Genomic DNA, 20,391 nt, shown 5'->3' with positions numbered 1-20,391 from the left:
ATGCGGGGCGCGTAGTCGCTGCGCCGTAGCAAAGCCACCTAGAAACAGTCTCTGTAGCACGCCGCAACCTTCGCTTCTCATTCCAACGAGCAGCTCTGTCTCCAGGAGGCATCTCACCTCGTGAGTGTCTAGCAGAGGCAAGCGCAGCTACTTATATACCGCCGCGACGCCGCGAGCGACGGCGCGAGTTGGAGCCCCGTTTCTCCTCTGTCGTGACGTCACGGTGTCACGTGGTCAGCCTTGAAGGCGACGCCGCGAGCGACGGCGCGAGTTGGAGCCCCGTTTCTCCTCTGTCGTGACGTCATGGTGTCACGTGGTATTGAAGGCGATACCGCCGCGCCTGAGGAGCTGGGTTGAGCTCTAGTAATATGCTTCGCATAAAAATGAAAAATGTAGGGAAGGTCGTGAACGTCCATGAGAATGACAGTCTTTCCAATAGGCCACTCGAAAGAACCGTGATATTGCAGGCATTTCACCTAGCTCATAACTGCTTAGCACAGTAATACAGCATTACCGTAATTCCAACATATTGCACGCTTATCAAATATAGTCTGATTCCGCTGCTCTGGAAAGGAACGTTAGTTACGAGTAAAATGAATGAGTTTTGCATCCAAAAGGCAGCGGCGTGGCTATATTGTGTGTCGTGTTGAGAAGACTGCGACCTAATTTTATCCGCCTGGATTCTTCGACATGCACTTACATATAAGCCCACGAGCGTATTTCTTTTCCACCCTCATTGAAATACGGACGTCGCGACCTGTAAACCGAACCCACGACTTCGTTTTCAGCAGCAGAACCTTCTCGCCGATGTATGTGGTACTCGCGAGATCTGTACCTCTATGTTGGTCCCCATTGCTATTCACGCGGCAAAAAAGCGCTTGAAAGCAGTTCGAAAGAATAAAATTTCCCGATGGGGCAACGTTGAACGAATAAAAGCGCAATGAAGAAATGAAAATTCCTTCTTCTACCTGTTGCTCCATTGTTGAATCTGCCTCGCTCCCGAGTCTGTCGCCTCTCAAATCACTTGCGCAAACAAGCTCCTCTTATCAGCGAAGAAAAGCGGAGAGGCAAATACGCCGCTGGGACTAAGGCGGTCGTTGAAGGTGAGAGGGAGAACGGGAAAAATCTGATTTATCGAGCAGGAAACGCGTTAATTGGAACTCCCAGATAGAATTTGCATACTGTGCCAATGATATATATATATATATATATATATATATATATATATATATATATATATATAATCAACGGACCCCGTTAGCTTTGGGTCTCTTAGAGCAAGTAGCGCGAAGCCCCCCTCCCCAACACACACACACATATGCACAGAACTGTTTAATGTACAAAACAGGTGCGCCTTTCTTTCTTTTTTTTCTATAGCTACATAGATCTGGGAGTAATTGCTCGTGAGAAACAGAGCAATGCCATCACTTTAGCTCTATTACGGGAAAGGGCGCAAATGTACAATAAGTCGCAACGCAGAATTGACTAACGAAATTTCACTTACTAGATTTGCTTAACTATTTTATTCATGGCTGCAATTTGGAAGTACAGACAGAGTTAAGGCCGGACAGTGCTTAAGTCTTGTCTATTTAGGAGAAATCTTAGTGCTTTCGAGATATCCGTTCCCCCCAAAATGTGATGAAATGCATTTTTCCCGCAGCTGAAATGCAGCTGTTCTTAGCAACACCTTTAAATGTTTGCTATACATTTAGCAAGGAATCAAATAAAGGCTAATTAATGATCTATATATATTTTTGTAAGGTTATATAGCACGTTTGTTGGACACGCGCTGTACAGTACACAGATCTCAGAGTTCTCTTTCCAAAAAGAAAAAAAAAACGTTCGGTGCGCACCGCCGTACGTAGTGAGAGCGCATTCTTTGCTTGACGTTAGTGCGAGCACGAGCTGCCTACAGGTTACGAACACGTAAAACTTCTGCAACGCATTTTTTTTTTTTTTTTGATGTGTGCCATGACGGGGCAATATGCGCGTGTCTTGGGTTCTTGATGTAGGGAGTGAAATAGTGCGCAGTTGCGCCACTGTTTCCGATTCCGCCGCGACAAATTGACATAAATTGATTTTGTTGCGCAGTATATACTGAGCAGAACTTCAGCCATACGAATAGTCAAACGTCATCGTTTTACGCCCAAGTGGTTACGTGTGCAATACAGGTCCGGGCTGTGCCTCGTCTTATCAGGCTGTTTCAAAATAGCAGGGCATATCGCGCTTTGAATGGACGCTGCTTCATCGAGAGGACTAGGTTGCGTTATTAGTGGGTGAACAAAGGAACGCAGTGTCCCATAGAAAGATGATATAGAGGGCAATGCAGCACGATATTGACGGCAGTAATAACGGCACACGAGCATGACGGCAACATCGACTGGAAAAGAAAGAAAACGGTGAGTCTTCGGAGCTGTCGCCGGTAAAAGAAAGAAAAAAAAAATGAAGATCTGCATGCTGCATGCAAAAGCAGATGCTGTAATCCACATAAAAACAAAGCGTTCGCTAAGTGGTATGCGATGAATGAGCGGTCGCTGGGATCGTCGTTGCGATTATTTTTGTAGTGCCCTATGGCTGTCGCTATGATTGCAGTTCGACTGTTTTATGGATTTCATTAGACTGTATTTCGAATAAATGTAATATGGTTATCGCTACGATAGTCGTTATGCTTTTATTTGCGACTGGCATGTTGTTTTCGCTACATTTAGCATTTGCAGCGTTTTTTCGTGAAGGTTGAATTAGTTTCTAGCGTGCTATATAAGCTGGTTTGTTGTGTCGTCATTCTGCCCCGCCAAATGCTCATCGAACTACAGAGTTCAGAAGTCACGCCCAAACGCAAATTCCATTTTAGGCGGATGTGCACTGCTTCGCTCTATCGCTCTATGACGATGAGCGAGAGAAAACTGCCAGCTCTGCCACAGCCGGATCACGGAGTCCTCGTGCGCCGAATGTCCAGTACAGCCCGTGTCTCTGTAGATTTACCGTTGGGGAATTCACAGCTACAGAAACGCTGCCTGTTGTGCGATGTTTTGGCACAGGTGAAAATTTCCGTTTTTGTCTTGGCATGCCCCTTTGTCTCCCACCTTGTAAACAACCGTGCTTATAGGCCGCCGTTACAGCCGCAGACCGCGCTCAAAGAACTCTACACGGCAGTAGCACCTCGAGCAGGTGGAGAAAAGGGAAGGGTGTACGTTGCTAGTCTTGTCGCGTGGAAGCTGCCTGGGAGACAAATCGACGGCGTGCAGTTTAGTTCGGCCCACTGAGCCACCCCCGTTCTTTCCCAGCGACGCGAGCGCGGCTTAGACGTTTGTTCGTGTACTGTGCGTGTGTGCGTGCGTGTGTGCGTGAGTGCAGAGAAACAATCGCCACCGGGCCGTGCTTCGGGAGCCCAATGAAGGGCAGCCTGCGGGGTGAAAGAGGGAGGGGGAAGGGTTCATGAAGCAGTTGTGGGTTCTCCTCCACCCGACCAATATACCGCGGCACGGCCGCGTTTCGGGACAATCACTTGTTCCTGCCGACAAGCGTGGTGGGCTCCCGCCTCGTGCCGAATAAAGAACCCGACGTGCTAAGTAAGTGCTTCGGTCTTCTAGAACAGAAGAAAAACCAATGCAGCTAGAAGCCATGAATGAGAGAGGATGGAGAGGAGCAAACAATTCTCCACACGAGTCGAGGTGGCGCGGGATCGGGTGCCCAGACTCTGTTTGAGCAAAACCGTGCAACCCTAAGGAAGCCACGGAGCTGGCTAAAGACACCTATCGATGCGTAGAAGAAAGCATTGTCGTGTTTTTACAACGTTATGGAGTGGAAATTTCTAGAAGCACGTGGTGTTATTGCCTTCTGCGCACTGGTGTTCGCTTTAACGCGCTCCGCGGCGCAGTTTCCGTGCACGGTATTGTGGCTCTTCGAGGCGCACGCACTGGTAAAAACACTCCAGTATCTCGTTGCGCGCCTTGTGCCATTGACATTTTTTGAGAGCAGATGACACAGCCGCGGGTAAGTGAATGTACGCTGCGTAAGAGCACGGAACACCGGTAAGATCGCTATCTTGGATTGCTGGAGCAAGCCCTCGTTTCCGCAGCGCTGCACGCTGTAAGCGACACGGCGTTACGGAGCCCATCAGGCGTCGTACAGTCGTTTTTGTGTGCAGTAGCGCACCGACCAAGGGCGCGGAAAATTATCAGCTGACACCATATGCCCATGGTGGGCGTGGGATCATGTGTGTTGGGGAAAGGCCCCTTCTCTGGCTATCTAGCTTAGGAGAGGAGGACACAGGCGCAACGGCGTCCGTACGGAGGGCCTCCATGCACGACCGCCTTTGGTGTGGCGAACGTGCGCGTGGGAGGGAGAGGAGGCGCGGGCGCCATCGACACACGGCGTCCTGGTCATTTATCAAGTTGCTGTGGTGGGTGTACATAAAAGAAAATCCGGGGTATATGCGATGCCAGCTTGACTCTCTCTCTCTATTTGTTTATTTGACGTTGTGCTCTGCACCACATCGCCAGCCCCCATCCATATAGACGAGTCTCCTTCTTTTTGTCCTCCTTTCTCTCTCTCCATGACTTCATCTGTCTATATAACTTGCCTTTGCTGCTCCGGTTTCTAAAGTTCCTCTCTCGCTTTGCGAGAACAAGGCAAAGAAGTGAGGACAGACAGATATCACTGGGGTTCTCCTCGGGGCAACAAAGCGTGGGGGATTTCGCCGAAGATCAGGAGATTGCAATTTTGGGAATCCCCCAGTGGTACGCAGTACGGTCACGGGCGTTGCGTGGATTGACGGGAACGTCGACGTTTCTGTATTACGCGCGCTAGCCCGAATGCGTCAGTCGCAGTGGTGCCCGTTCGCGTGACCATAGGCTCTATAAAAGTGAGCCCCGGAAGCCGTTTACGGTTGCCGATAAGAATGCAGTCGTGAGAAGCTACAGCGCCCTATAGAAGGCGGGTTGGAGGGTTAGCGCCAAATATGCGCGCCGCAAGTAAGAACGACCTGCCTGCAAAAATGACAGGTGCCCATTGGTGACAGGGCCCGTGCGGACAGGGCGAAAGCAACGCTTCCTAGATAGCATAAGGCCTGTGCACTTCGATTCATGACGTCATGCTACGTTTACCCTGTGTCGTAGAACCTAATGGGGATGCTCCTAAGTGCGACGCGGTGATTTTGGCGTCACTGATTTCGTCACGCAGGCTTGGCAATGAAAATGTCGTTCCAAGTAGCATGACGTCATTAGACGGAGTGCACAGGCCTGCTATCTAGGAGGCGTTGGCGAAACCCGGCGATGATTATGTGAGCCTTACGTCGTCAAAGTGTGACATCGAAGCAGTGCTCTACTAATATGGCTCCCACGCTCTGTGGCTTCGATGGCTCGATTGCTTCCATCGCTATCTTAATAATGATGTGCTGTTCGTCTCACTGATCAGGTATAATTGCAAGTCCAGGCATGTGTACCGGGAAGTACGAAAACTAACGCGTGACATCTCGCGTCTACACCCATTGCAAAGGCATGATCAATTGCACCTTCCAGTTGAGCAGTTAGTAAATTATCTTTAGGATTGCACTAAACTATATACTTACTTCCTTTGAGACATATAAACCAGCTCCATTACGCAAGTGCTACCTCTCTCCTTCTCACTCGTGGGTGAGCTGGGCCACTCCGCCAAACACTTCCGTCCCATGCTCTGGCGACTGCTTGTGCAGCGACATCCATCACACCCAGGAAATTTCCCAATTCTAAAGGAACACGTGATGTATTACCAGCAACGACGGCTCGAGTAAAGAGCCGTTTGTATAATGAAGTTGATTTCTCTCCAAACTCATCCATGCTAACGTCGGAGCTGTTCTTCGTGTTTTTCCTCTCCGAGCCTCAGCTTTGTGAAAGGCTCCTCGCTGCGTCTACTCGGCCAGAAACCGACGCCAAACACAGAGAAGAGGCAACTGATTCTACACATGATTGCCTTTAATAGAATATCCTTATCAGGATAGATCCACTCACACCTTTGCGCTTTGCCTCCAGGATTGTCTTGCGTTACAAACTATTAAACCTCGCGCGAGGGCACATATCATACACTGGTCCAACTGCTTTCAAGACACAGTCTCCGGGATCGGCCAAATTTTGATTGCACCTTATCCAAGATTGGCTCACTTTATTCAGCGAGACGCACGGTGGACAACACGCCGTACTCCGAGGAGGTAGGCAACAAAGCTTCGTTTTAAAGAAGCCGAATTAGCACATGTAGCGCTGGGAGCTCACAGTGTGGTCAGCGTTACGAGGAGGCACAGGCGCCGCGCTGCGCGGCTGCTGTTAGTGTTCTTATCTTCCCTACAGAATCTTATACGGTAACTCTAGGCATGCAGTAATAATAATATTTGGGGTTTTACGTGCCAAAACCACTTTCTGATTATGAGCCACGCCGTAGTGGAGGACTCCGGAAATTTTGACCACCTGGGGTTCTTTAACGTGCACCTAAATCTAAGCACACGGGTGTTTTCGCATTTCGCCCCCATCGATAGGCATGCAGTAGTAAATTGCAAAGTCACCTATGTGTTGCTCCACAATTTTGAATGAATAGGAAACTAGTTAGATGACCTTACTGGGCGAGCCGGAACTCCTATCTTACTCCGTCGTAGGGGCTGATAAAACACCAATCGAACGCTGAAAAAAAAAGAACCCAATGAGTGGCAAATACATTTGAAGCTGATAAGCTTTACGGTTTATTACTCGACGATGTCGCTGAATGCGCGCGATCGAGTAACAGGGGCGCGCACACGCAAGAGCGGTGCTTGACAGCTGAGAAAGAAGACGCACGTGTCACGCGCGGGGGCATTCGGTGGATGTTTCAATATCGTACAGCCGGCACAGGCTTGGATATCGGAGCGGGTGCGCGCTGTAAGCTTCGAAAAGGCGAAATATTGCGTACGCCCGTTTTCAGCGCATTCGACGTGGAAGATGCGAAAGCTCACCGATTCGGAGATAATGCAGGTAAGCAATCTGCGCCCGCCGCATGTGGCACAGTTCTGCTTCGTAGATAATGCGGCTGAGCCATGTTACTCCAGGGCATCTAACAAAACCTCGCCAATGCTTTGCTGGCTCAACGTAACGACGTCAAGATTTCTTCACCTCTTAACTTTGCCTGACACACTATATATATATTCAAGTGGGTATTTTGCTCATCGACCACGAGACCGGCTTGCAAAAGTGAAAAGCTCTCTTGACCCCACGTTATACCGCAACTTTCGTAACTTGTCCGTCCAATGTGCCGTGCCGCTTTACCTCCTTTGCCTCGCACGATGTCGAAATAGACTGGATCGCTATTGCTCGCAAGGTTTGCTTATCGCTTCTCAGGTTTCTTGCGCAAGTCCTAGGAGCCTATCGAGTCGCGTATACCTCGCCTGCTGTTGCCTTGGGAGAACCACAAACTTCATTTCTCTGACCTTCTTTTTTTTTCGATCACGAGGGAACTGCGCAAGGAGGGTGCGAGGTCGTGTGCGGGTAACTGTTGCGACACAAGAAGACGGATAACGTATTCGACCGTCTGTGCACGTGTGCTCGTGATGTGCGAAGTGTACACCTGGCATAAGAACTTTTTTTAATATATATTTTTTGACATCAGTATGCAAAGATTTTTCGCGGAACGTACAGATTTTGAGAGCAACTCGTTCCTCCTTAGGGAATCTTCTTCACTGCTACGCTGCTACAAAAGCAAACGACAACGACAGACTAAACGGCAAAGAAACCCAATTACAAATGCATGCGCGACCGAGTTACCAAACGATGGGATAACGATCGCCGATGCACCTGCATGGCGACCATCCTTCGGTATCGAATTCTGTTTGACGTTATCTTCGTTTTTCGACACCCCACGGTTCTCATGAGATACAACATTGGCCCTTGCTATGGTCGATTAACATACGTAGGGGCAACTCCGCGCAGAGCCACTCTTCGCAGAATTGCGCCAGTATTTGCACTAAGTCTTCTTGAATTCTCTAACTTCATTTCTTTTCGTTTGCACCCCTCTTATTTCACTCTTTCACTGTGAAGCGTCATTGATTCGAAGGCGAATTTTAAGGAGGTTGTGTCCAAGGTTTACCAGTCTACGGCGCCTGTACACTACCAACTTGCAAATAATGGGTGTACGAAAAAAACATGGATTTTTCGTTACAGATTTAATCTTGAAATTTTTGCCTATCATACAGTTGCCATTATTTGCTAATAGCCTGAGTGAGTGCTTCTCATGTAGCAACGCTGCAATCAGAGCCACGGAATTTCACCACCTGTTTTCTTTTCTTTTGGTTGCTGAATTTGTATTAAAATAGTTATGCAGCATTTGGAAATCTGCTTTTTCCTGTGGCGGTCGATGTTCCTGTTAATGAACGCGTGAAGCAGTAGAGAACGACACTTCTGTATATTGGAAAATCTATATTTAGTACATGGCCGGAGGAGCAGAGAAATTTTATGTCGACAGACCGGCTTATCTTTCGCGTTGCACATAGTGGAACCCCTTCATCGAATAGTGTGGAGGATGAGTAAACTAAACAGCCTGTGAAATTATGAAACTTTGTAGATGAAGTTGGGGCATAGGCATAATAATGTATGCGCAATATTCGACGTTGTGCTGCCAAAAATTTTGTAACCCATCGCACACCGGCTATAAAAGCATAATAAAGTTCTGTGTTCTGGCAACAGAGAACACATAGCTGTGTGAAATAGCACAAGCGGGATACGCAAAACGATAGAGAAGACGAAGAAACAGCTCTGCTAACTAATACTACCGCGAAAGGTGCAGGATTTTTTTTTTCACACGCAAATGAGCAGCTCATGCAATTTTCGCATTACCGTCTACCTCAAATGCCTCTATGATCTCCGCAGTCAGCTGATTCGTGTCCTCGAATAGCACTTTCGCCCTATCTAACCAACACTTACAGCCACAGCGCACGCAGTGGGCTAGATGACCGATCGTTGCCAGTTAACATTGTTGCACTGTTCCCGTAACCCGATCATTGAGGTATGTGCCTGTCTGCCCAATATATTTATTTTTCTCGCAAGGTAAAGCGTTACAGTAAAATACTCCTTTGTATGACACAAACTGGTCGTGGTGCTTTCTGTTGCAGCCACGTCGTTTACTACAGCCAAATAATGTGCAACGTTATTTTATTTCGCGCACAGGCTATAAGATTTCAGAGGGGTGCAGGACAAGACCAACGCCACCTTGTTTTCATTTTTTCATTATTGCGGCTAGTTTGGTGGATATATGGCTCAGCGACTAGTTCTTTATCTCTGATGGCAGCGACACCAGCTAAGACGGCCCTCCGTCTTCTTTATCATCGGTGTCGCGGCCAGCCATGACTGGTAGATGATAACAAAGAAATATAATCAAGTGAAAGAAATTAAAAGTAAATTATGGGGTTTTACGTGCCAAAACCACGATCTGGTTATGACGTACGCCGTAGTGGGGGACTCTGGAAATTTGGACCACCCGGGGTTCTTTAACGTGTACCTAAATCTTACACGAGCGTTTTAGCATTTTGACCTCATCGAAATGCGGCTGCCGTGTCCAGGATTCGATCCCACGACATGGTGCTTAGCAGCCCAGCACCATAGCCACTAAGCAACCGCGGCGGGCGCGATAAGAATTGTGAAAGGAAGTGAAAGCTTACGCTAACGTGTGCTTGACGATGCCGTTCTCTCAGCCTGGTGTGCAATCGCGGACGTTGTCAAATTTCTCCATATTGTCAAATTCATCAACTTGTCAGCCCTGATATGGTCCAGATTCCACCCACGGCCTCTTTGATTGGAACAAAATGCCATCATTACAGAATACAGACAGTATGGCTGAATTCGACAATGCCAAGAATAGCAGCCCTGCTTATGACCGCCGGTGGCGTCTGGAAAGGCGCAAGCTCGCGCTTCAAAAACCAAAGTGCCATTTTCAGGCTGCGTCCCTACCGTAGAGGACATGAGCGACTTTTCCGTGCGAGTCTAGATATCGGAGTGGATACATTCACCGATGACGCAGCTAAGAAAATGGCTGTGTCGATAGAAAATGTTTCGTCGTTCGCACTCACTTAGCACTTCTCTGTCTAAGCGAACAACTGGCAACTTTCATGCAGATCCAGGACGGTATGGCCGTCATGTCTCCGCTTGTCGGTGACTATTCGGGTGACCGGCACCAGCTGTACAAGCTTGTCACGCTGTCGCTGGCTTCGGCGGGCTCCTTCGTGCTGCTGCTGGTCATCTTCCCGCTGCTGGTGCGTACCACAGGTCACCGGTCGGAAGAGTCCTGGTACGCGCCCGCTGACGCCGGTGACACGAACTCCTCGTTCGGCAATGGGCTGCGTCGCTCACTCGACTACGCGGCCGCCAAGCCCTGCGACGACTTTTACGCGTACGTATAGCTGAGCTATAAGCTGAGCGTGTAGCGGACGCCGAGAGGTTGAGAATTGCATTTCTGAAGATTTCTAAGCGTCCACTGTAAGCGATTGAGCACAAGCTTGAGTGAGTGAGTGAGTGAGTGAGTGAGTGAGTGAGTGAGTGAGTGAGTGAGTGAGTGAGTGAGTGAGTGAGTGAGTGAGTGAGTGAGTGAGTGAGTGAGTGAGTGAGCGAGCGAGCGAGCGAGCGAGCGAGCGTCGAAGTATGAAATGACATGGCTTAGTGGCCAGATGTATGATGAACTGATTACAACACGTCGAGGACAATGTTTTGCAGAAGACACCGCATCTCGTTGAAGGCGGGCACTTGAACCATTCCAAGGCTAAGAGCCCTCTAGGTGGTATCCTCATGTTATCCTTCTGAAAGACCTACCAAGCGTATTGTTGTTTAACTTCTGCTAGCTTACGAGAAGAGGCGTATTTTGCCTAATGTGGGCTATATCACCAGTGAGGTCTAGTTGAGATTGTAATTAAATTATTTATTAACAATTAGCGTTGCCGTTTCTGTCTACCCCTTCGATTTCAGAGTAACGGCAACACGCATGCGTCACACTTGCATACTATAGGGGTGATTTGTTAGCACATATCTGTGTCGCAAAACCGGATTGCGTGCAAGTGACCATTAGGGCTGGTAACAGCAACTTGTGACACAGCATTTGACCGAAGCTCAGAGAGGCTTTATTGCAAGGTCCAACTGTATTCCACTAATCTGCTGACGCAAACATGTTGGGAACGGCGTCGTCATCATAAATGCTATCCTTGTGTCTTGTTCGCGCAGCACAAGAACATACTTACATAAAGCATTATGGTGGATCACAACGGTGCAAGACGCCTACACTGGAGCTACTGCCTTCCGTGTACACTTTTCGTATACCTTACAGTACGCCTCCACTTTGCTGAAGTTCTTCATTGTCATGGGCGTGTTCGCGACCATCTACAATGTGATACAGCTCTATTGCTGAGCTGCAAGGATCTGCCTTTACGTCAATGACATGATATTTTCAAGGGGGACCTTATTGCACGATAGTTTACTGCAATGCGCACTGAGTAGCAAAGTAATCGATTTTGTTGCGGTATTCGTCTGGAAATGCCGCAGGATTTGCCTTTTCTTTAGCTTTAATTAGCAAAAAAATAAAAAAAATTAAAAATGGCTGTGGCTTAGGTAAGGTTAAGCCCAGGATGCGAAGCATACTAGCCTTTATTTTAGTTGTTGAACCACTGTTTAGCCTGGTGAACTGCTGTTGCTTGGCTATATTTGGTTCGGCTAGACGAAGAAACAACTCATGCATTACTGCTTCGCCTTCAAGAGTGGAACGCGACAGCGTTCCCGTCGACCCGCCAAAGGGTGTAAGACAATGGGCTACAGGGCAGCGACTACGCGCCCCGCATTGGACGCGGTGAGCGTCGAGCAAAGCAGCGTTCGGCGCGGCAACGAAATGTGCGTCTGAGCAAGAGACGCACGCCTTAGAAACAGCTCGTTTCTAAGGCAACACCGCATTCACTAGAGGCGCTTTTGTACCGCTTTGAAGCATCGTACTCGTGGCTCAGTGCGATGCTTCAAAGCGGTACAAAAGCGCCTCTAGTGAATGCGGTGTTGCCTTAGAAACGAGCTGTTCAGTGCTTAAAAAGGAACTGCCGATAACAGCACAGGGTATACGTTTCCTGCCGGTAGACAGCCATCAGGGCTTTCCGTATGACATGATAATGCTCCTGGGCCTCCATAGTCTTTGGAAGACACGGATGGCGGTAACGCACGCCGATGTGAATGCGCGCCCAGCGCGAGAAAATTTTGTTGAAAGCATTATTTTCATACGTGAGATATATCGTGTACAGGCAGATCCGCCTGACTGGTTGGGTAATCTTGATGAATTAGTGAATTTCAAGAAATTCTAGCTTGTCACGTTGGTCCAAGTAGTCCAACGTGTTTTTATGTATGTCATTTTGTGAATAAAGACAAAAAAAAAAAAAAAAACTCGTGGCTCAGTGGTAGCGTCTCCGTCCCACACTCCGGAGACCCTGGTTCGATTCCCACCCAGCCCGTCTTGCAAGAGTTGAGCCAAAGCCACTTCTCCTTTGTCGTGACGTCACGGTGTCACGTGGTTTCATGGCGACACCGCCGCGCCTGAGGAGCTGGGTTGAGCTCTCGTAATATGCTTCGCATAAAAAAAAAGAGAAAGCACACCACTGAACGTAAAAGTTTATTTTGGGGTTTTTCCTTTCCACGTCTGTAGAATACTTTGCGAACACACACAATCGCTGCTAATAGCGGCTCAACCTGTCGAGGTGTCCAAATTGAAACGCGCCCAGCGTCTAAGATGCTGGCTAGCCCATAGAGGCTTGCCCGCAAGAAATTCATAAGGGCATTCTACGCCGCTTGTCGATGCATGCGTCTGTGGCGTAGTATTTTGTTTCTGGACGCCGTGGAAACTTCGGCACACAGAATGGAGGACTCCTTGAGAGCTGCGATAGGGCCCTATGTTGGCCGTGGTGTCCCGTGCTCTGAGGTGCCCAAGAGTTACCGTCTAATCTTTCCTCCGTTACCAACAGGTGAAGGACAAAGGCACGCAGTTGTATTGCACTGCGACGTCATTGGACGCCCGTATAGAATCGGCGATTTCCCGAAGCCCTTGAACGATGCTGGAGTAATTCAGCAGGTATGGGACATTGGGGGATACAAAATTTATCACGTGTGGCTGCTGAACATGAGGACAAATGAGGCAAAGCAGACGCTGCTAGACGCCGAACTGCTATTGGTGAAGAACCGGCCGTGCCCCATTATTGACCCGGCGCGGAAAGGGCTCAGAGGAATAAGCTACAGTGGGTCGCGTTCGACGTCACTTCTGAGACCATACGAAGAGCCTTTCGAGAGTATGTCGAGGTAAAGGAGGTCATCAGTGATCGGTGGAAGGCCGAGGACTTCTACGGCGCCGAGTCAATGACTCGTCTCGTACGTCTTTTGCTGCGTGAGTGTGTCACACCAGACCGCGTCCCGCATAAGATGCGTCTTGGTAGCGGCGCTGTGCTCGTGGTTGTGCCTGGATGTGCTCCGTTATGCCTTCGTTGCCACAATACTGGACACATCCGACGTGAATGCCGAGTGCCCAGGTGCGCAGCTTACCGAGCGTTCGGGAACGAGCAGGCTATTGCACTCGCTCGTACGCCATAGTTGCAAGCACAGGCGGAGACGCGGACTGGACCGAGATGCTCGTGGTCGAGGACGAAATGAGGAGCGTGGCTACAATGGTGGCGACCATTAGCGACGCGGCCACAGGGGCGGCGTCCACTATAGCGATGCAGCCTCGCAAGAGAACACGGCTACAGACGTTCGGGGGCAGGAGGTGCCACGGTGGCAGACGCTTCGGCAGGATAGCACGAAGAGGAAGAAGCTTGGCCAGAACCACCGGTGGACGGCACGCACTTCTGAAACACACTTTTCAAAGCAAAAGCTGCCAACAAGCGTGTCCGGGACTGATGATAAAATGGATGCACTCAAGACCGCAGTAAGCGAAGTTGTCGCGCCGCTGGAAGACAGTGATTCGACGGACGACTCTGCAATGGGTGCCGAGGCAACACCTTCGAAGCATCGACTCAACGAAACAGACGCGGCCTCTCAAGACACGAGGCTACGAGCAACGGAGAGGCGCGGGAACGTGCCTGGGACCAAGAAGCCTCGTGTGGCCAGCCAACAGCAGTCAGCGTCGCCTACATGCGGTGGCGGCAAGTTGACGCTCTGTGCGTCGACTGGACTGTGGGATGCTATACGGCAAGGTTTACGAGGGGAACGCCGTAGGCTCGGTCTGGTATCACTCACCAATATGAATTCCTTAGAAAGGGCGATAGAAATGGCAACGCTGAACGTCTGGTGGCTTAGTGCCAAGAGGCGTCAAAACCAACTTTACCGCCTCGTAACAGAGTACGACATCGATATTGTAGCCATTCAGGAGACCAAAGTGGAGGGAGAAGAGCAGACAGAGCGTATGGTGCGTACTTTCGCGAGACTTTATGACGTGTATGGAGGTGTCTTCGTGGTGCATTTCGTTAATTTGGCAGAGCCTCGGTGCTGTAGTGCACTTGGTGACTACTTGTTCGGCAGTTTCATTGTATGTGACTTTTCACTGTTATCAGAAAATTGGCAAGTAATTTCTCTGCACGCACCAGCTAACGCTCAAAGGCGAAGGGAATTTTTCGAATAAATGTAGACGTACGTGAAATGTGAGCGTAGACGAATCTTAATGGAAGATTTCAATTGTGTCTGTGCGGGGCGTGACAGAACTAGTGGGAAAGAACATAATGACGCAATTACCGCTGTTTTGAAAGATATGATTACAGAATTTCATCTAGAAGATGTAGGTGAATGTCGTTGTGGCGGAAAAGCAGTCATCTTTACCCAGTTTCAAGGTACAAGCCGTGATAGACTTCACAGAGTAAACATATCGGCTGAGCTAATTCTTTCGTGTCGGGATTGCAGTCACACCTGTTGCGTTTAGTGACCGTTGTTTGGTTCCTTTCTGTGTTGGAAAACAAAGAAGGAATAAAAAAAACTATTCAAGGGATCTCTGGAAACTTACTGCAAACTTGCTGAAAGATGAGTTCTGTAAGTGGTTTTTCAAGACTATAGATATAACAGTAATTCAAAACTTAGGTAGATGGGGACCTAAATGGGAAGCTATAAGCAGCCATATAAATTGAAAGCACTTGAAGGGCCAGTGTTTTGAGACAAAAAAAAAAGAAAAAAAAAGAACTCGAGTCCCGTCTTAAATGGTATCTGAAGGAAATGAAAAAGAAAATTAAAAGTACACAAACCGGCTACTTCTTAGAAGACGTATAAAACAAAATCATGAGTTGATACACCAAGAGCGATACAAGGTAGCATTGATTAGAGCCAAAGCTGAGAACTTGTGCACAGGAGAAATACCAACAAAAGTTGCTTTAGAGTGAGAAAAAAAAGTATGCTTCCCAAAATAAAATAACAGATATATAACCTAATGGTCATTGTCTACCAACAAAGAAACAACATCAAGTTCTTTTTTTTTCAAATATTACAAAGTATTGTTTTCTCATGGTTAAGTTGACACTGCTCGATTTAAATATGACTTCATTTCATTGATGCCAACATTAGACAATGAAACCAAGGAAACATTAGAAGTGCCCATAACAGTAGAGGAGGTTAAGAAGGCGATTGATCATTTAAATAATGGCAAGTCACTGGGGCCGGATGGCTTCGTCACTCCATTGCACAAAGCGTTAAAGGTTCTGTCGCACCTGTTTTGACAAGCATACAACGAGACTTGCGAGAAAAAAACATCTTCCACCGTCCTTTTTGTCAGCACACATGGTCTTAAACCAAAAACTGCAGACCCAATCAAATTATGTAATGTTACATTGTATAGACCGATTAGACTGACAAACATAGACTATAAAATATTAATGAAAGTATTGGCTGACAGGTTGCAGTCGGTTCACATCAAACGCGCGGAATAAAAAGAAGGGAAATTTTTACAAATATACACATAGCACGCTCAATCCTTTAATGCTGTGACGCAATGCAACTCGATGTCGTCATGTGGCAAGTTGATCTCGAGAAGGCATTCGACCGCGTGCCGCACGATTTACTTCTCTCTATAATTGAATATGTCAATGTAGGCAATGTGATCAGCGAAGGTGTGTGTATAGCTTACGCCGGATGTACAACGAGACTGATAATAAACAAACCAGGTGAATGCATACTAGTGCAGCGCTCAGTCCGGAATGGGTGCCCGTTATCACCGATTCTTTGTGTATATGCTGTACTTTTTGTTTACTTGTAATTAGGAACAACGCGATACGAGGATTTAAATTATATTAAGCCGAGGTCAGCCTTCTTGCTTACGCTGATGGCATCACACTTTTATGTGTTATCACGAAAGTGTAATGCATACTGTCAATACTGTCAAACGCTTTTGTCAGGCAAGTGGCAGTGCAGTAAACTGGGACAAGTGTCTTGGGCTTTGGCAGGGGTAATGGAACGTCACACCAAGAGCGTTTATGAACACATGAAATGGCAATAAACACCAACAAAATGCGTTGGAGTGTCCCTGCAATACTACGATGAAAACGAGCCTTATTGAAAAAAAAAAAAACAGGCGTTGCGTGAAAATGTTCAAAAATGGAAAGGCTGGGATAAGTCAGTTTGCACGCGGGCCACGACTTGCAACTTATTTCTCGTAAGCAAGCTATAGTATGTAATGTAGGTTTTGCAGCAGGAGAAACGTACAAAGAAATGCACAGAGTGGTCGCGGTTTTTATTTGGAGCTCTGCATGGGAAAAAATCACCGCCCAAGCACTGCGTACAGATGGTTAACCAGCGAAGCTGAAACGTGCTGCCACGGCGTTCATCATTAGGTTAATCCCGACGGTTCATTAAACGACGGCCTGGTAGGCTCTCGGATCATTGGTTCGCAGTTGCTGCTTACGCTTGGCTGCACGAGCCTGTTCGTGGGCTCGGGCTGCAGCATCGGCACGGGTTAGACGAACTCGTTCCCGGTTCTGCTCACGGCATTGCTGATCTAAAAGCTGCTTGCTCTTCAGGAGCACGTATGACGCGTGGCCTACCCATTTCAGAGCCGGAGCGCGCGAGCTCGGCTGCAACGGATATCAACGACGTCACTACTGGTGCAGCCAATCGCGTGCCTCTCTTTCTTTTTTTTTTCCACGCATACGCATGGGGTTGCGCCGGAGGAGTTTTCAGCGTACAGGTGACAGACAGGCGGATGGACAAATCAGCTAGCCATATACAGCTTCGCTGTAAAAACGAGCCGAACAAATGTTTTTAAAAGAGCGTGATGGTGGGCTTGGTTTAGTGCATATTTAAGTAAGGCACTTCGTCAGTCGATTTGTTTTTCTCAGAGGTGTAGATGACACGTTTCTTAGAACTGTGATTCAACTGAAGCTGGGCAAAGTGCTACCGGAATTTGTTGTGTCTGCGGCGTGTCAGCAAAGACCAGTGCGCGGATATCTAAAGGAAATGGTTTCATCTTTCTGTTTCTTATCAGTGCGTTTTTCTTTACAATACTTGACCGAGCTATCACGTAAAAACTTTACAAAGACCTCGTTGATATGTTGTTTACTGTGCCATTGTACAGCAAATTATACTAAGTAGGCCAAGGAAATTATGTTTTGAAACGAGTTATGAGAATGCTCGTCACACCAGGGATTAAAACTTTTTTTTTTAAAAGGTGCACGCAGGAACCTTACCCGTCAAAATATAGATAGAGGATGGGTGTTTATGTGCTCCGTGGGTTACTCGTGGTTTATTATGAAAAACATGCACCGGCGATTGCGATACTCCCTAATGCGGAATTTGAGCGCAGCTCTATACATGTTTTCATTTCGTGCGCCAATATTTTGTATTATGTTTATATAGGCTTATATTAGGAAGAGAACACTGTGAGTAGCGCGCTTTGTTTCCGTAAAGACGACGCCTGCTACTCTGGCGCCCTATCGTAGCCATCGTCTCTGCACAGCCCGTCTTGCGCAGCACTGCGCTTTTCTTCTCACGCTTTCGTCCCACCAACGACTAGAGCGGCCCTTCGTCGCTGGGAAATCGTGCCACCAGCGTCAGCGGCGACAACACGCCAGGGAGCGTCACATCGAGCCTTAGGGCCAGACAATGAAATCTTCCTTACCTCAGTAAGGAAGCCTTCATTGCAGTGAGGCTACCTTATGTCACTCTGAAAGGTTCCTTACTGAGGCGCCCTCGGTGAAGGCTTCCTTGGTGCTTCCTTGGTACTTCCTCAGCATAAGAAGCCAAACAATGAAATCTTCCTTACCTCACTAAGGAAGCCTTCATTGGGGTGAGGCTACCTTATGTCACTCTGAAAGCTTCCTTACTGAGGGGCCCTCGGTGAAGGCTTCCTTGGTGCTTCCTCAGCATAAGGTAGCTCCAAAGCTACCTTCATGCGTCCTTACGCCGCTCCTGGCCCTGAACGAGCGCTTCACCTCACTGCTTAACCACGTGGCATTCGCTTGCGCATGCGCACTGTCGCCCACCTGCGGAGAAGCGCGAGCACGGTACGTCTTGCCAGGCATGTTCATTTCAGTCACGCGTGCGGCATGCAAGCATTGCTAGGCGTTGCTAGGCGTTGCAAGACGCCGGCGTGCCAGCGTTGCTGGAGCACATCAAGTTTTGCACTGTAATGCGCAACTTTTTTTTAACTTTAGTAAACGAAACTAGAAGAAAGCGTCCACGCTTCTCTATATTAGCTATTCAATTTAAAGATTGTGCGACGATACAACATTTTTTAATAGAATAATGGTGTTCGCGGAAAGATTTGAAGAGATAATCTCGAACCCAGGCACGCGGCAACCGCTCCTTAGGTGAGGACGGGTGAAGGGAGCTTTCAGAGTACGCTTGCTTCCTCCATCGGTCCTACGCTGTAAGGAGGCCTCACGTAAGGTAAGAAGCGCTCGAAGGAAAGGAACTAGGGGTGTGCGAATATTCGGAATTTCGAATACGAATCGAATATTTTCCATATTCAAAGCGTATTCGATTCGAGAAATGCATGTTCGGAAATTCACGAATATCCGAGGATGGCCGAATAACGGTGGAAACGGCGAATATTCGGATAGACTGCGAATAATTGAGCAATTAACCAATTGTATGCTTGCTCCGCATTCTCCTAAGAACATGTTTATTAACTGAGAACTTCGCATGATCCGCTCATTATCTGTATGCTCTGTTTCAGTCTATCTGCTTCAGGCATTTGAGACATGATCAGTTTCGGTTTCATTTTCACCAAGCTTTATAATTCCAATTATTTTTGGAATGCCCCATTGCCTTGAAGGTTGCAAAGGCAACTCAGGGTTTGCTAACATTGTTGCAAAATGTATCAAGGCTCTTTGTGCGGAGTGGAAATTTGATGAAGTGGCCAGCCTAGGCATGTTTCTTGATCCACGCTTTATGGCCACAGTTCATCAGGCATCTGGTCAGATGATCTGGCTGAAGAACCTTGTGACAAGGGAGCTCCAGGAAGCCATCGTGGAACACCGTGGGGACACCGCCGTGCCAGCGTCGACTTCGTGTCCACTGGTGGCATCGACTGTATGGAATGCTTTTGACGATCTAGTGATGAACAAAGAGAAGACACATTTGGCATCTGCCCCTGAGAGGGAAGTCATAGACTACGCGCAAAAGCCTCTTCTGGAAAGGGGCATGAATCCTTGTGAGTGGTGGCAGTCCATTGGCCGCTTCAGGTACCCGCTTTTAAGTGCACTCGCCCGGAAGTACTTGGCGATCCCTGCCACTTCAGTTCCTAGTGAAAGAGTCTTTTGTACCGGTAGAAATGTGACAGTGCATAGAGAGCGTTCACTTTCTGGCCATATTGAGCAGTTAATTTTCCTTCCCGACAATCTGTAACAAGCGTTTTACCTGACTGAGGGCATTACCTGAGTCCGTTATCTATAATTGAGTACCTCTTTAATTTGAAGCAACCTTGTAAAATGCAATGTTATTTTTAAAAGGGTAATAAAGCTATTGTTACCTCTCTTGCAATTTTTTAATACTACACATGTATTCAATATTCGATTCGATATTCGAAGAGAGTTCTTCGCCTAATTCGTATTCGATTCGTAATCGAAAATTTCAATATTCGCACACCCCTAAAAGGAACGTTTTATTGTTTGGGCCAAGCTACCTTCATGCGTCCTTACGCCGCTCCTGGCCCTGAACAAGCGCTTCGCCTCACTGCTTAACCACGAGACGTTTGCTTGCGCGTGCGTGCTGTCGCCCACCTTCGGAGAAGCGCGAGCACGGTACGTTTTGCCAGGCACGTTCGTTTCAGTCACGCGTGCGGCATGGAAGCGTTGCTAGGCGTTGCTAGGCGTTGCACGACGCCGGCGTGCCAGCGTTGCTGGAGCACATCAAGTTTCGCACTGTAATGCACTGCTTCTTTAGATTTAGTAAACAAAACTAAAAAATAGCGTCCACGCTTCTC

General features: G+C 48.0%; 1 protein-coding gene across 3 annotated transcripts in view; it reads left to right on the top strand.

The window, feature by feature from the left end:
* The first annotated feature begins 2,250 nt into the window (after positions 1-2,250).
* LOC135908953 (endothelin-converting enzyme 2-like) overlaps positions 2,251-20,391 on the top strand; it is a 45,973-nt gene continuing 27,832 nt past the window's right edge. For 2 of the 3 annotated variants that reach the window (XM_065440821.1, XM_065440814.1), the window contains exons 1-2: positions 6,806-6,974; positions 10,103-10,377. In XM_065440821.1, coding sequence (XP_065296893.1) covers positions 6,942-6,974; positions 10,103-10,377 — 308 coding nt within the window. In that variant the 5' untranslated portion in view covers positions 6,806-6,941. Of the gene's footprint in view, positions 2,400-6,805; positions 6,975-10,102; positions 10,378-20,391 lie in introns of those variants that run through there. The other variant, XM_065440817.1, reaches the window with a different exon arrangement.

Source organism: Dermacentor albipictus, chromosome 1 (assembly GCF_038994185.2).
Source record: "Dermacentor albipictus isolate Rhodes 1998 colony chromosome 1, USDA_Dalb.pri_finalv2, whole genome shotgun sequence".
Taxonomy (NCBI): Eukaryota; Metazoa; Arthropoda; class Arachnida; order Ixodida; family Ixodidae; genus Dermacentor; species Dermacentor albipictus.
Note: the sequence above shows the minus strand (reverse complement) of the source record. Positions and strands in the feature narration are given on the sequence as shown.